Raw genomic sequence first — 14,499 nt, 5'->3', positions numbered from 1 at the left:
CGTCCTGTTGGAAATGTTGAAGATAGATATTTTAGCAGCAGCCTAATTTTGATTATAATAGCTGTAGATCTGATGAGCTAGATTACCTGATTACAAATGAGAACTCATTGTGCAGAGGGTTGTAGCTGATAATGGTAACACTCGTTGCCCTATTTTGGTTTAAAATACTTGTTCAACTGTACTATACAAATTTGCATTGATTTTCATATTGTAATAAAGAAAATCATACAATATAATAATTATTGCTATTTTTATATACCATGTTTTATCGCGTTAATACCATTTAAAAATACACATTCAAATCAAAACTTCATATCACAGATTATAGACAAACAAAGCAAAATGAAATGAAAACAAAACAACCTTTCTTAATATTGTAACGCTTAAAATATCCAAAGCCTTATGGTAATATAAAACAGAGAACACAATCAACTAAATCATTTTATACAACATTACAAAATAATGAAATCATTCGTAATAGGTAGTGACATTTAAAAGCTAAAAAATATATGATACAGTTTTAAAATTATATATAGTCTAATAATATCTACTTGATGTTATAAATAATCAGTTTCCATATATCCTAGTGAAATAGTGAGTTTTGAGTGCTTTTTTTAAATACTAAATGAGTATTTCATCGAGACAGTTAATATTATGTCGGCTAACCTCTTTGAAATAAACAGCCCCGACACAAAGTTCTTCCTAGACCATTAACACGTGCATTATATCTTGAAAACATCCGGTAGGTGCATGTCGGGAATGTTCAAATTCCTCAAATCTTCCTCAGTCTTGAAATCAGTGAGTCTGAATATTTTAACAACGTTTGTGCACCGTTGGAAAATCTCTCTGTACAATTTGAAGTCAATCCTATCTCTCCACCACTGTGTGTTGTCCTTCTTCCGTAAGTCCTCGATGGTCTTGTTGTTAAGGTCGCCTTCGTTTGGGATAACAACGTCCAATGCCGTCGCGTCTTCCGGGCGCTGTTCCATGCCCAGAAAACTGTAAAGACTCTGTATTTTTCCACTCACATTACGCTTTAGATCATCGTAAAATACTATCTTTACCCTGCCCGGGTGCTTCTTCATTAGATCCATGGAACCTTGATAGTCTATTTCCATTTTTCTGCACAGGCTTTCTCCCATTTCAACGAAGTCACTGACAATCGACTGGAAGGAGCTCTCCAGGCGGCTATTCATGATAGCGAATGGGTTACGGAACAGTTGGATGACCTTGAGATCGGGCTTCCGGTCGAGGAGAGGACCCAATGAGTCAGTGGTGATTCGGAGCGTCTTGACTACCAGGTGCCGGAAGTTAGAGCAGTACAGGGCCTGCATCGGCAGACAGATGTCCCTCGGCTGTCGTTTGCTGTAACGGCACTCCGCGTATCGCCGCCAACTCGGACCTAAGAGTTTATGAATTTAATTTTCTTTGAGAAATTGTTAGGTAGCAAGTATACAGTCATATGATATAAAATGCAGCAGTATATTTAGAGGTTTAAACATGGCGGAGCCGGTCCGTCGCGCGAAAATTGGCCCGAGTACCTCATAACGTCCCGCTCCAACATGTATTAACAGCTTAAAATCGTTTTTTTATTCTTCTTTTATAAATTTACTTTATTCTTCGTATGGTTTACCTACACTCCAGTTGTACATTCTTATTTATTTTTGGCTTGACGATGATGAGTAAACTTACACTCAAATGTATTCTAGTTTTTGAGAGCTAGTACAATGTTTGAAAAAGGCAAAAACTTTTGTCGCCAATTTATTTTTCCATCAGTTTCAACTTTCCAGCAACACGTTCATCCGAATTTGTTGCGTAGGAATCACTGACATCTTCCTTTTTTATGTCTTGAATTTCACAATTCAGTTTAATAAAAAATGAACTCGTAGCAAGCTGAACATCTTTTTATTATATGGTAAACAATTAGGTCTACCTCGTAGTCTTGTTGTCAATATGTATGAACAACGTTGTTGTTTTCAAGTTTGTACAATTTTGGGGCTTTGTTTGTTTTGTTGTTTTTTGAATGGCAAACCGGATTAAAAACGGCGCCCTAATAGTATTCACTAGTTATCGAACACTAGCCATTTTCCTAAAATGCGTTCGCGTTTGCCTCCTTTTATGATTTTCACAATTAATCTGTTCAAGCAGATCAATAAATTGTGATTATTTAGTTAAGACATTAGTTCAAAGTCGCAAAATTTAATTTTAAGACGAAAATTGAATTAACGCGCGAGCCGGTTACGGGCCGTCACATGATATCGATTATAGGCCAGGGAGGCAAAACATATAATCGCCATGCAAATAATCGATTAAACCCTGTTCAACAGTGATTCTGTATTAAGTAATATATGCTTTAATTAATGCACACGTTACTATTTATAGTAACATTTTATTATAGATTTTTTTCTCGCCAAAATTGATTATCGTTTCCTCCCGTGAGATTATCACGGCACATGAGAACGATTATGGCATACTTGTCCGAACTCTCCTAGGCTTTATCGACCCTAGCTTTGCTCTCCTTTTGTAATGAACATCAAAATCAGCCAAAGAAAAAAGGAAATATTTGAAGAACGGCAATATTGCAGACTTATTCTGAAAACAGCTATGAAAAGGTTGGCTATTTTAATTTCCAGTCACTCGTTATTTTCACAGTTAATACCATTCATAAGCAATTTGCTATGTCCCAGTTTTATGCTAATCATATATTTTATTATTCCACAAAATAATGGTTAAACCAGTTCAATTCATTGATAAAGGATATAACAAATGTATTATACAGGATAATACATGGTTGACCATCGCTTTTGTTGATAATTATCCCTCGGGCAATTATTTTATCACTTGGGCAATTATCAACCAAATCCCACGATCAACCATGTATTAATCTATTAATAACTTATATTAATGTCATACCAGCAACAACAACAATAACAACAACAACAAATATCTTTATTACACTCAGATCATACATACATGACAACATGAGGACAAATAAGTTTAGTCAGCAGTGTCAATAAAAGCTTAATTATACTAATAGGAAGAACGATGGCTTTGTCTCGAGTGGCGGAAATACAATGGTTTTGTATTTTTATTTCATGGTCGTATCATGGAAAAGAGGGAGACAGTTATTTTAAATATCTTTACAAAATATGAGGGATAAAAGGGATATTCAATATAGTGCCAGATTTTAAAGGCTGTGCCTTGGACAAGCATATCGTATAGATAAATTACAAACGTTATTGGCGAACTCAGAATAATTAATTCAATTTAACAAAAACCTAGAGCAATTATACTGGCTGACATGCGTTGCGTATTAAATGTTTCACAAATAAGGCTACTCTTGTCAATAGTTTAACATTTGTGCAAGTTAACAGTTCCTTGTATTTAATTGTATTTGGCCTATTGAAATAATAGGTTGGTTGGTATTTTCATCTGACATTTGAAAAGGATGGGCAAACTAATAAGTAGTGGTATTCATCACCAAGTTCTGACCTACAAATATGACAGTATATTTCTGCGTAGTCAACATTATTATACCTTCCTATTTCTATCGGGAATTTATTGTTCGCTATACGGAATTTACTCATAAAGAGTTCCAAATTAGGAGCAAGATTTAAAAAGTATTTTTCTAATTCGAGGGTTTCCTTGAACAGTGAGTAGTGTTTGCCTTTAGAAGAGTTATTCATTACAGAGTGCCAATCTTGTTTAAACTGGTCGATAAGGACTTGTTTATGTAAATTAGGGTTTATATTTGTAGATTGTTCTAACCATACATTGGAAAACCCAGTATGATCTAAAATTGATTTGATGTGATCCATTTAAAAGATCTGGAATTATCATTTTGCATAGACTTATAGCAAATATGTGATAATTTAGTTTGTTTACCTCGAAGAATGGATATCCAGAATTTTATCATTTTACATTTTATGGTAATTTCTAATGGGTATCGTCCAGTTTCACCATACAGCATATAAGCAGGCGTGTTCATTTTAGTTTTTGTTATTTTTCTTAAAAAAGTAAGATGAACTTGCTCAATAATATTTAGGTTTTCATAGCCCCATACCTCAGCAGAGTATACTAGTATTGGCAACATTGTATGGTCAAATAATTGTAATTGTAAGTCTGTCGGTATATCTAGATTGTAAATACGTTTATAAAGTAAGTGCATTGCCTTTTTGGCCTGTTCAACTAAATGTCTTTTGATGCGTTTAGAAAACTTCCAGAGCTTGAAAAGAATACTCCTAGGTATTTATATTTAGTAAACGTTTCTAGTATATTTTCTCCTATTTTGAAATTATAGCGAGTCGGCCTATTAGTGCCAAAAACAACCACCTTTATTTTATCGATATTGACCTTTAAATCAAAAGTACTGCAATAATTATCAAAATCATCAATCATTTGCTGCAAATCAGTATCAGTTTCGCTAAGTAGCGCTGTATCGTCAGCGTAAAGTAGGGCGAGTATTTTTAAATAGGTAACCAAATTTTGTTCATTGCGTACACTTATTTCGACTCCTGTGTTGTTCAGATTAAGAAGGTAGGATGCCAAATCATTTAGAAAAATTGCGAACATTACCGGTGACAAATTTTCTCCTTGTCGGACCCCTTTATTTTTATAAATGGGCCGAATAATACCCGCTGTCCAAACTTCGGGTATATGACCGGTCTCCAAGATAATATTAAATAATTTTACATAAATTGGCATAAGAGATGAGCACGTAGCTTTAATGTGTTCGTTAAGGAAGCAGTAAAATTGAGACGGGCATTTTGCGTTATTCAAATTGTTAATACATGTTTTTAATTTCACAACGGGAGAACGGCCGATTTAGTATGTCATTATTTATTGTGCGGTCTAAGGGAGGCAACTCGAAAACTTCTTGATTACTACCATCATTCAGAGTTTTGAAATGGTTATACATATCTGATAAGGGGGGTGAGTAAAGAGCACTGCGAGTTTTTTGATTGACTTTGTTAAGATACGACCAGTACTCTTTGGGTTTGTGGGTTTTTAAATTACAAAGTTTACGCGCTGTTATTTCTTTATGCTTACTTATAAATTTATTCATCGTTCTTTCATAAGCGTGACTAGCATTTCTTAAGTGGCAAGCGGCGGATTATGGTCAAAAAAGCATCCTGCTATACAGACCTGCATATTTGAGGTTGTCTGTGACCTGCTGCTGGACGAGACTGGATATTCGGGAGAAGTTGCAGCGGAAGATGTCCGCGAACACATCCGTCATCAGGTCGCCTACGGTGGAGTTCCTGTAAAGCATCACACAAAATACAACACGGGTAGGTACAAACATCATATAATAATACACACAGTTAGAAAATAAGAATGTATAATTAAATCTCAGTTGTGTTTTAAAGAAGGAGTGTAATTCATTACTATTACATTTCGTGGTCTTTTTATGTACAATTCGACATTGTGACGTCATGTCAGATAATAAAAGGTCACATTTCCAATCACCGTGTATTAAATGATGGTTTGAATGGAACTTTGATATATACAAGGTATAACGATGCTTTTTAATGTATATCATAAGTTGGTATGATATTTACACGGAATACTCACGACAACCCTGGGTGTCTAAAAACCTCTTTGTAAAATGACATTGACCTTAGTGTCAATATTAACAACGCAGTTTCTGCAACGATCTGCTCATAAAAAAGCTTATTCAAAGGTCATACTGACATCTATCTATTGTTGTTCAATCATTTTCCAAGTCGAAATATACAACATTTTGATAATGCCCTTAATGTTATATTTCACTTGGAAATTAGGCTGTCCAAACTGTGCGCGTTTCACACGCTCATAACCAGACAACGGCAAAACAAATACTTTTACCGACAGTCTTCATTTCTCCGAGATTTGTTGTGTACATTTATAAAGATTTATATTTAAATGTCTAGTATACCCAACAATAAAGGCACTCACATGGGTACTTCAGCCACCAGCTGCTTCATGTCCCTAAGGTCGCGTGCACGGTTTACAGCAGCCAATCCTAGTTCCCTAAGATATAATAACAACTATAAAGACGATGTTTGTTGATATCGGTGAAAGATCGTTTTTATTTCACGAGTGATTTTGAAAATCATATTTTGACGAACGACCATTATTTAACCAGGTAGCTTTATTGTTTTATTATACTTTGCATGATTTCGCTTTGATAAAAGTTATGCCATGTAGCTTATATGACATATAATATACAATATCTTATAATGTATTCATACAGCCGTCAACTTCGATGTTACTACTAGCGAAGTTAACACAAAGTTCATCAAACAGGTACCTTTTTGGTCAATGTAAACAGTTTATTGCAAATAAACATTGCATATATAACAGTTTTAGATCTTGTTTTATGCTACATGGATATTCATTCAACACTCATTTTCAAACATCGGTCTGATATGCTTGAAGACGGGTCGTTTTCCAGATAAAAAGTAAAGACCACGCTTGCTTGTTGACTAATTTTGGGTGGATGGAATAAACATTTTAATGATTAGGTAAATGTTGCGTGAAAAAAAATTGATTCATAAAATTACATCGAATTTATGTTCTGATATATTTTCGTCCGTAATTTGTTTTTTTACGAAATCAAATGTAAGAACATTCATTTGTAAGTGCAAAAAAAAGTTTGAAAAACAAGATAAACATTTTCTAATAAAATTCAATGATGTTTATTTTCAAACATATCTTTATATAATCATATGCAATAAAAGAGATATTCTGACTCAATTTGCAAAACAGTTTTCTATGTCTGACTCAAAACATGGACTGTGGACAGTATTTAATCACTTTTTGTAGGTGTATGTAGGTGTACACATGGTAGCAACTTACCTGCACGTGTTGTTAAGAATGCTGCAGACGGTGCCAGGCGACCGGAAGTACTCCTGCTCAGAGAATCGCCAAAGCGGCTCGTAAAAGTAGAATGCATCAGGCCTGAAACATACAGGCAAAACGACGTCATTTACCGTTGGCGTATGAAGAGGAGTAATTAAAAATACCAGATTGACTGAAAAAACTAAATCAAGGTTTGGAACCTGAATGATAAAAACAAATTAGCCACTGTAATTAAACAACAAAGATATGAAGCAATGAACACTCTGAAAATACATGTTCGGGCTTTAATTTGTATCCGCTCTGTTAGAATTCAAATTTTATATAAAACTTCAGTTCAATATGAATCAAATAATTGTGCAACTATCCTCAACACGAACCTAAAGCCGAAGAGATTCGCTGTGAATCGGGATCCGCCGTTCTGGTAGGCGTTCACCAGCAGGTCATATCTTTCCGGGGGTCGATCGTCCCGGCTGGTAAGGGCTGTAATGCACAGATGACAGAGGAGGTGTTTGGTTATATACGGATGGGTTGAGGTTGAAATGGTGAAATAAGCAATAAATGCTATCGCCGGCAGTATTTTAGTTCATTCAGATGGAACGCCTGGATCGGGTTCTAAGCAATATTGAATCTCTAGACCTTTTCGAACATTTTGATTTAATACATTTTCATATTCAAGTATAATGATGACGATTTATTTAAGTTCATTAAAGTGTAAATGATTTTTGATATATTTCGACTTAGGTATGAACTATTTTACCTTTATGTAAATAAGTATGACTGCTTGTAAATTCCAAAAATGTCTTTATTCAGAAATGAGTATGCCTTTGTGTCAATACGATCAGTACTGTTGTCCTTTCCGATAACTCGATTATCTTTCCCTGAATACTCTTCAAATGGACATGCGCAGAAAGCGGAAATTTACTTTCGGGGACTACACAAACCAGGAAGTAAACAGCAACAAGTGAAAATGGAAAGTAAAGATTCAAAACATATAAAGAAAACGGGCAGGAAAACCCTTAAGTACTGTTGTATTTGTAAAGGAATTTACAGAGGGAAGGTTATTGATGGGAGAAAAGTGTCATTTCACCGTTTTCCTCAGAACAAACGTTTATGCAAACGTGTGTGGGTGCAGCGATGTAAAACGGTCATGATATCGTTCCACTGGAATGAACACAGACGATTGTGTAGTGAGCATTTTGTTCGCTTCAGAGGACCTTCTTCCCAGCATACACTTCCATCTATGTTTCCAACTGAGACTGGTGCTACCAAAACCTTCCAGCCAACGGTATTTTTTATTTCTTATGTTATTTTATTTCTTCCTTACATGCACCTCAAAATGAATTATGATATATCATCGGTGCAATTATGATATATCAACGGTGCAAACAAACAATGTCACTGCACTTATTTGTAATTTTTTAGAAATGATTAAAGAATTGTTTTCAAATACAGCCTTGAAAAATGTGTACCATATAGCCTGGCAGAATTTGTACCAAAATATTTATCTTATACAGTTTCTTTTGCAATTTCAGCATCTTGATGAAGACGTAGGTGATGATGGTGATACGGTCAATGACGATTTACACCTAGAACTGTCAAATGATGATAGTATACAGCCACAACTGTCATTTGCATCCCCTTTCGGACATGCCATTGATACCTCGGTCCACCTGCATGATTACTGCATCGGACCAGTACTACAGCCACAGAATCAGTCCTTTAGGTATTGTTCAATATATATATTGCTTGTTGTGCTATAAAATCGATCTGATTACTTCTGATCATTTTTTCTTCATTCTTTAACAAAAATAGGAATATTTAAGTGTTTGTAAATGTTTAAGGCCAAAAAAATCAAACATTTGGTTCGGGTTACCAGACTGTACATGTAAGATGTGGTAAATGGGTACATGATCAATTTGTATATGTTTCAGATGTTGTGACACACAGACTGAGAACAACTGTTCAGTGATGGAAGTACAAACCGAAGAAAGTTTACTGGGAAAAACAGCACACTTCAGTTCACCAACAGAACATTCTACTAGAGACTTTGGTGTACAATGTCAGCTACCTATGCTCACATATGATGACGTAAAACACAGTTTTTACACCGGAATCCCTAATCGAGTTGTGTTTGAAGCTTTGTTTGATGAAATCAAGGATGAAGCTGAAGTGCGGACATCAAGGCGGAAACTTAACTTTAAAGATTTAGATGGAGGACGGCCAAGAACTCTAAGTGTTCTGGATTATTTTTTCATGATGCTGATGCGCCTACGTCTAGGTCTGTTATTTGAAGATCTAGGTACTAGGTTTTGCATATCCACTTCACAATGTAGTGAAATTGTTGAAAGCTTGATCAACTATTTACATGTACAATTGTCCTTTCTTGTTCAATGGCCATCTCGTGAGGTAGTGACAAATAACATGCCTGAACAATTTAAAGAGAAATATTCTAACACTAGAGTTATTATCGACTGCACTGAAATTTACAGTGAAACATCCAGTTCCCTGTCTCTGAAAAGTTTAATATACAGTGATTACAAGTCTCACATGACTCATAAGATTTTGGTGGGTATAAGCCCAAACGGTGTTGTAAATTTTGCTTCTGACTGTTGGGTGGGCTGTACCAGTGACAAGAATCTCACAGGAAAATGTGTACTCTTGGGCTTGCTTGAAGAAGGAGACGCCATAATGGTTGATAAGGGTTTCACTATTACAGACCTTACTACTCCAAGAGGCATTCATCTCATTATTCCACCATTTAAACAGAAAGGGAAACAATTCTCTAAACGTGAGGTTCTCCTTACAAAAGATATTGCAAGTTTACGAATACATGTTGAAAGGCAAATGGAGAGAATATTGCATGGCAATATTCCTATAACACAGTCAAAGAGAATTTCTAAAGTGTTCAAAATATGCACATGGTTGACAGATCTATGGCCACCACTTGTTCAATAATAACTCATGTGTCAATGAAAGCCTTTGTATATATCAAGCATTAGATTTAGGGATAAAACTTGTATACTTCTAACTAGAACAACTTGTTGATCTTTCTTCTAATGAAATTGTAATTTTGTTTTTAAATCAATTTTTCGAACAAGTTATATGATATAATTATGAGATTACACATTTGATTCAGGTTTGACAACAATGGATAAGGAAATATGCTCATGTGAATGGATTTCAAGATTTGATTTGAAACATGCATTAAGTGATCAATTTATTGATATAAATTTTTGTTTGTGAAACATCTTCTTTGTATTTTGTGGTTTTATTATTTGTAACATTTCTAAGAATAAAAGTCAAAGATCACTTATTAACTTTGGCTTTGAAATGAGTTTTTTTTTTATTTGCCATGTGTAATTGATCTACCACGTACTTCAAATCATGAGTATTGAATTGCTTATCTCTTAGGATTCTTCAGTATGAACCATTTTCATATCAGTTTCATAATTGAACTAAGTGGAAATAAGAATAGGCAAGAGTTCCATAGATAAAACTGAAATGACCGACAATGTTAACTTTAAGATACATTAGATTAAAAAAACTAGCCCCATGATATGTCCCAATGTTTAAAGGGATTGTACACGAGATTGGCACCAATAAAGTTTTTTTTTCTGTAACAAATCTCAGGACAAATTATTTAATAAAATGTTTTACTCTTCTTATATCATAATTGTAAAGAAATACCAAAATGTAAAAGGAAAATGAGCTATGGTTCGAAGCAGTGTCACCAAAATAGCTGACCAGTGTTATATCCACATTGCTACGAAGGCTTACCCGAAACCATATGAATGTTTAAGCTAATATACCTAACTTGGTTATATCCCATGATATCATCGACTAGCAAATCACGTTTCAATGCATTGTACATATTGATACCAAGTTTATGTCAGTTTTTGACAAGTTTCTTTTTTTTTTCGCTATTTCATCACACGGTGTATAGCCCCTTTAAGTTTTGCATTATGCAAACATAAGAAAGTAACACTCATTTGTTGTTGTTTTTTAATAAGCAAGTCAGAAAAGGAGAACAACTCGACAGTCTTGAGTTATGGGCCATGCAGTAGCTACATGCAAACCAATATTCAGTAAAAATCAGCTACCTTTTTAAACAATGGCGATATAAACGCTATCACTATCCTGCACAAAAAAAATGCAATAATAACACCCTTGAAAGGTTAAACATATGTCCATTTATTAAGCTCAGAAATACATTCCTGCAAACTAGATAAATGGAAAGGAAAAGTAGAGAAGGTCAAACATAAAACAAGGAAATAATTAAAGTAGATTTACAGCATCACATGATCACAATATGTTGACAAAAAGTACACATACTTCCAAAATACTGTCATTTATTTAGATTTACAACTTTTCTATTCCACAACTTTTCTATTCATGGTTTAAAATTCATATTAACAATACAGTCATTTTGGAGTTTCATTTTGAATTTAGTTATGAAAATAACTGAAAGCAAACAAGATATTCACATAAATTGTCATTATTGATCATTCAAATGTACATGTATGAACACCACATAACTAGACGATGTACAAATCAATTGAACATAATCATTCCCCTTTTAACACATTGTGCGTACAGTTCAGGAATGTATGATTCCAAGCAAAATCTGTCAAGTTGACACAACATTTTCAGCCAAAATGATTCACAAAATGCAATTCTCTGTATAGAAAGACATACACATGTCCAAACTACAAAATCAAACCATTTCCTCCCGGTGATTCCCATCTGCCCTTGGACCTGGTAGTAATATTTGTGTGTTTCCTTGAGTAACACCTGGCCATTCTCTAACTGACAAAAAATCATTGTCTTCACAGCATTTCTTAGGCGTTTGCATTCTCCATTTCTTAGAGGCAGGACACTTAATCCCAACCAGACCAACACTTTCTGTACAATGTGAACAGAACACAAGCCCATCTGGACTGGAAATATCCTATGGCAGATGCTGCCAAAGTTTGAAGCTGTTAGGCGTTCTTTTCTGGCCTCTTGCCATTTCCCACTTTTTTGGTCCCTTGTTAAGATTTCAGTTAATTAAATTTCTCCAGCGCTTTGCTTCAAAGAGTCAAATGATCCAAAAACACTGTCTTACTAGAACTGTCTCTCTCAAGTTTACACTATCATAGTAGTTGAATGGCACAGAATGTAATACAGGGAGATCTGGTTCATTTTCAGTTGTTTCAATTTTTCAATTCAAGTTTTTTAACCAGCCTACATTCAACTTCGAACCAACCAGTTTCTGCCTAAATCTGTCAATGTTAACAGTGCATCCATTGATAGAGTTCAGTTCATGGTTTTTGTTTACAGAAACTTTACGCACTGACACGTTGTACAGTTTCTTCTTTGAAGAATTGGTACGTTTAAGTCCGCTGCAAATAGATCGCGTAGAGATCTTATTTATCAGTTAAACTTTATTACTTAACTCTTGGGAATCTTAATTATGTTTGCAGTAAAACACTCCACTGGCTATCAATTTAAACTGAGATCAATAAATACAACTCTTAAACACTACATTTAATTAATGATATAATTCAAAACTACTTCAACAGATGTACCGGCATACATCCGAGGTTGCTTTCGATAAAATGGCCGAGGAGTTCCGAATGGCAGAAAGCATGCTGAAGTTGTTCGAGGCACAAGGTTTGGATGTTGGAGCAAGCATTTCTTACGCGTCAGATCTTCAAGTCCATACAGCAAGGCCCCAATATGGTTGCAGCATTCACCTTCACGAGATTAAAATATAAAAAAATCATTTGCATCTGCCTTTTTACATGTTATACTTACATGTATATCCCAAAACATTAAAGTTTGAAAATGGAGGTGAATATACAGTATTTTACACTTAGTATTTCCTGGTAGACCATGAACATACAAAATACAAAGAGTGCCAGAAGTAAACACCAACACGGTGAAGGGTGTTCATTGAATCAATACATAAGCTCGCCTGTTCTTTCATTCAGAAAACAATAGCAAATCTCAGCTAACAATGAAAGCCACAATTATGACAGTTATAACATGTGCATATTTGTCTCTTGTAACAAGTGTACCAAGTTCGATAAGAAGATATGAAACAGTTTGAAGAATGCCCCAGGTTTAAGTATTTGATAATACTGACAAAATACCCTAGCGTATGTGGGTTGGACACCTTTCATCAATGCAGATCAGAGACTTTGATTTATCACAAATTAATTCAACTTACCCAGCTGGACAGTTGCAGAACGCAGAGTGTATGCAGCCAGTCACTTTCGACAGAAGGATCCAGGGTTGGTAGTCTGGTGACTTTCTTTTGTCTGCAGTTGGAAATGATGGCAGCACGGAAGCTTGAACATAACAGTGGCTGCACTCTTCGCTTATGAGATGGACCTGAAGAATAAATTATTAATAATATTTTAATTTAAATGACAATAAATATACAACATACATCATACAACATATGAAAATTGTACAAAATATGTTGCTGTTGTTGTTGTTGTTGTTGTTGTTGTTGTTGTTGTTTTTAAATTAAGATAGGTATATATTCGGTGTGGTTCGAAACAGTGCTTGTCTCCACCCCACCCTCCTCCCATAATTGTGGCTAGCCAAATTATTTTTATGTCCAAGTCAAAATAGTCCCCTTGAGCTAATTATATAACTGGATGAAGTAAACATGGCAGACAAAAACAGCCTCAGACTTATTATAAACTCACTATTTGACATACCTCAACTTTCTGTACATGTCCGTCCACATAATAAGTCCTCGCCTTCAATTGACTTTCGAGTCTCTTTTCAGAAGAATGTAGTTGTATATATACTTTTCCTCTACAGCAGGAAACAGATCAATAGTGGACTTCCATGCTTTCAGTGTTGATGGCGGTGGAACACCCTCGCCACATGGGAGGATAAACCGTTCGGTTGCTCTTCTCTCTCTTTCTTCCCAATCTCTCTCCTCCAGCACGTGTTTGTCAGTTATAGAAAGTCTATATGCGCCTTTTATCCTCTCAGTCAATTCGCATTTAAGATCTGATACATTCAATTTCCAGTTCGCAAGGTATCTTTTCAAATCGACGACCTTAAATGGTGTCAACTCATTGTTATTCATACACGCCCCAGTGATCTCATTGTCTATGTCGGCCATCTTGCAAAATGTATTACCCGGAAGTAGCAAATGGAGTAGCCTCCCTTAGAAATCAGGGGAAGTAACCGAGTTACAAGGAATATACCAGATTAACACTAAATTGTGGCTTTGTTAACAGAAATAAAAATCCACTGTTTTCACTTTTTATTGATATTGATATCATCAAAAACCCACAATACATTGATGATTAGATAGTAGATATAGACATCAATATAGTGTGCACAAACTGTTCTGAAAAAAAGTACATCATGCAAATGCTTTTTGATCCAAAATCTGATAAAATATTTCGTCAAATATTGAAACTGCTGATTACCACAAAAAAAAATGTCGCAAAGGATGTATGTTTTATCCTCCCCCACCCAAAAAAAGAAAATGTTCCTCAAAGCTAAATAACACATGAACTTTTTGAAACGTTTTAATTTTTGGCCATCACATACCACTTTTGCAACGTGGAAGGCCTTTAACTTGCGTCAAAAAAGACCTTACTCAACTGTGGTATATACTCCTCAATAAGTTAGGTACTCTAGGTT

At 35.1% G+C, this 14,499-nt stretch overlaps 1 protein-coding gene across 1 annotated transcript; it reads right to left on the bottom strand.

Moving 5' to 3' along the window:
- Nucleotides 1-430: 430 nt before the first annotated feature.
- LOC128237593 (carbohydrate sulfotransferase 4-like) lies at nt 431-13,969 on the bottom strand. The gene is made up of 8 exons (XM_052953182.1): nt 13,647-13,969; nt 13,055-13,145; nt 9,468-9,642; nt 7,221-7,404; nt 6,841-6,942; nt 5,938-6,012; nt 5,146-5,261; nt 431-1,402 (listed from the first exon to the last, which is right to left on the bottom strand). Exons 1-8 carry the CDS (start codon nt 13,967-13,969, stop codon nt 723-725), a joined length of 1,746 nt encoding a protein of 581 aa, XP_052809142.1. The 3' UTR covers nt 431-722.
- Nucleotides 13,970-14,499: the final 530 nt, after the last annotated feature.

This window comes from Mya arenaria, chromosome 6 (assembly GCF_026914265.1).
Source record: "Mya arenaria isolate MELC-2E11 chromosome 6, ASM2691426v1".
Lineage (NCBI taxonomy): Eukaryota > Metazoa > Mollusca > Bivalvia > Myida > Myidae > Mya > Mya arenaria.
This window is presented reverse-complemented; position numbering and strand designations above follow the sequence as displayed.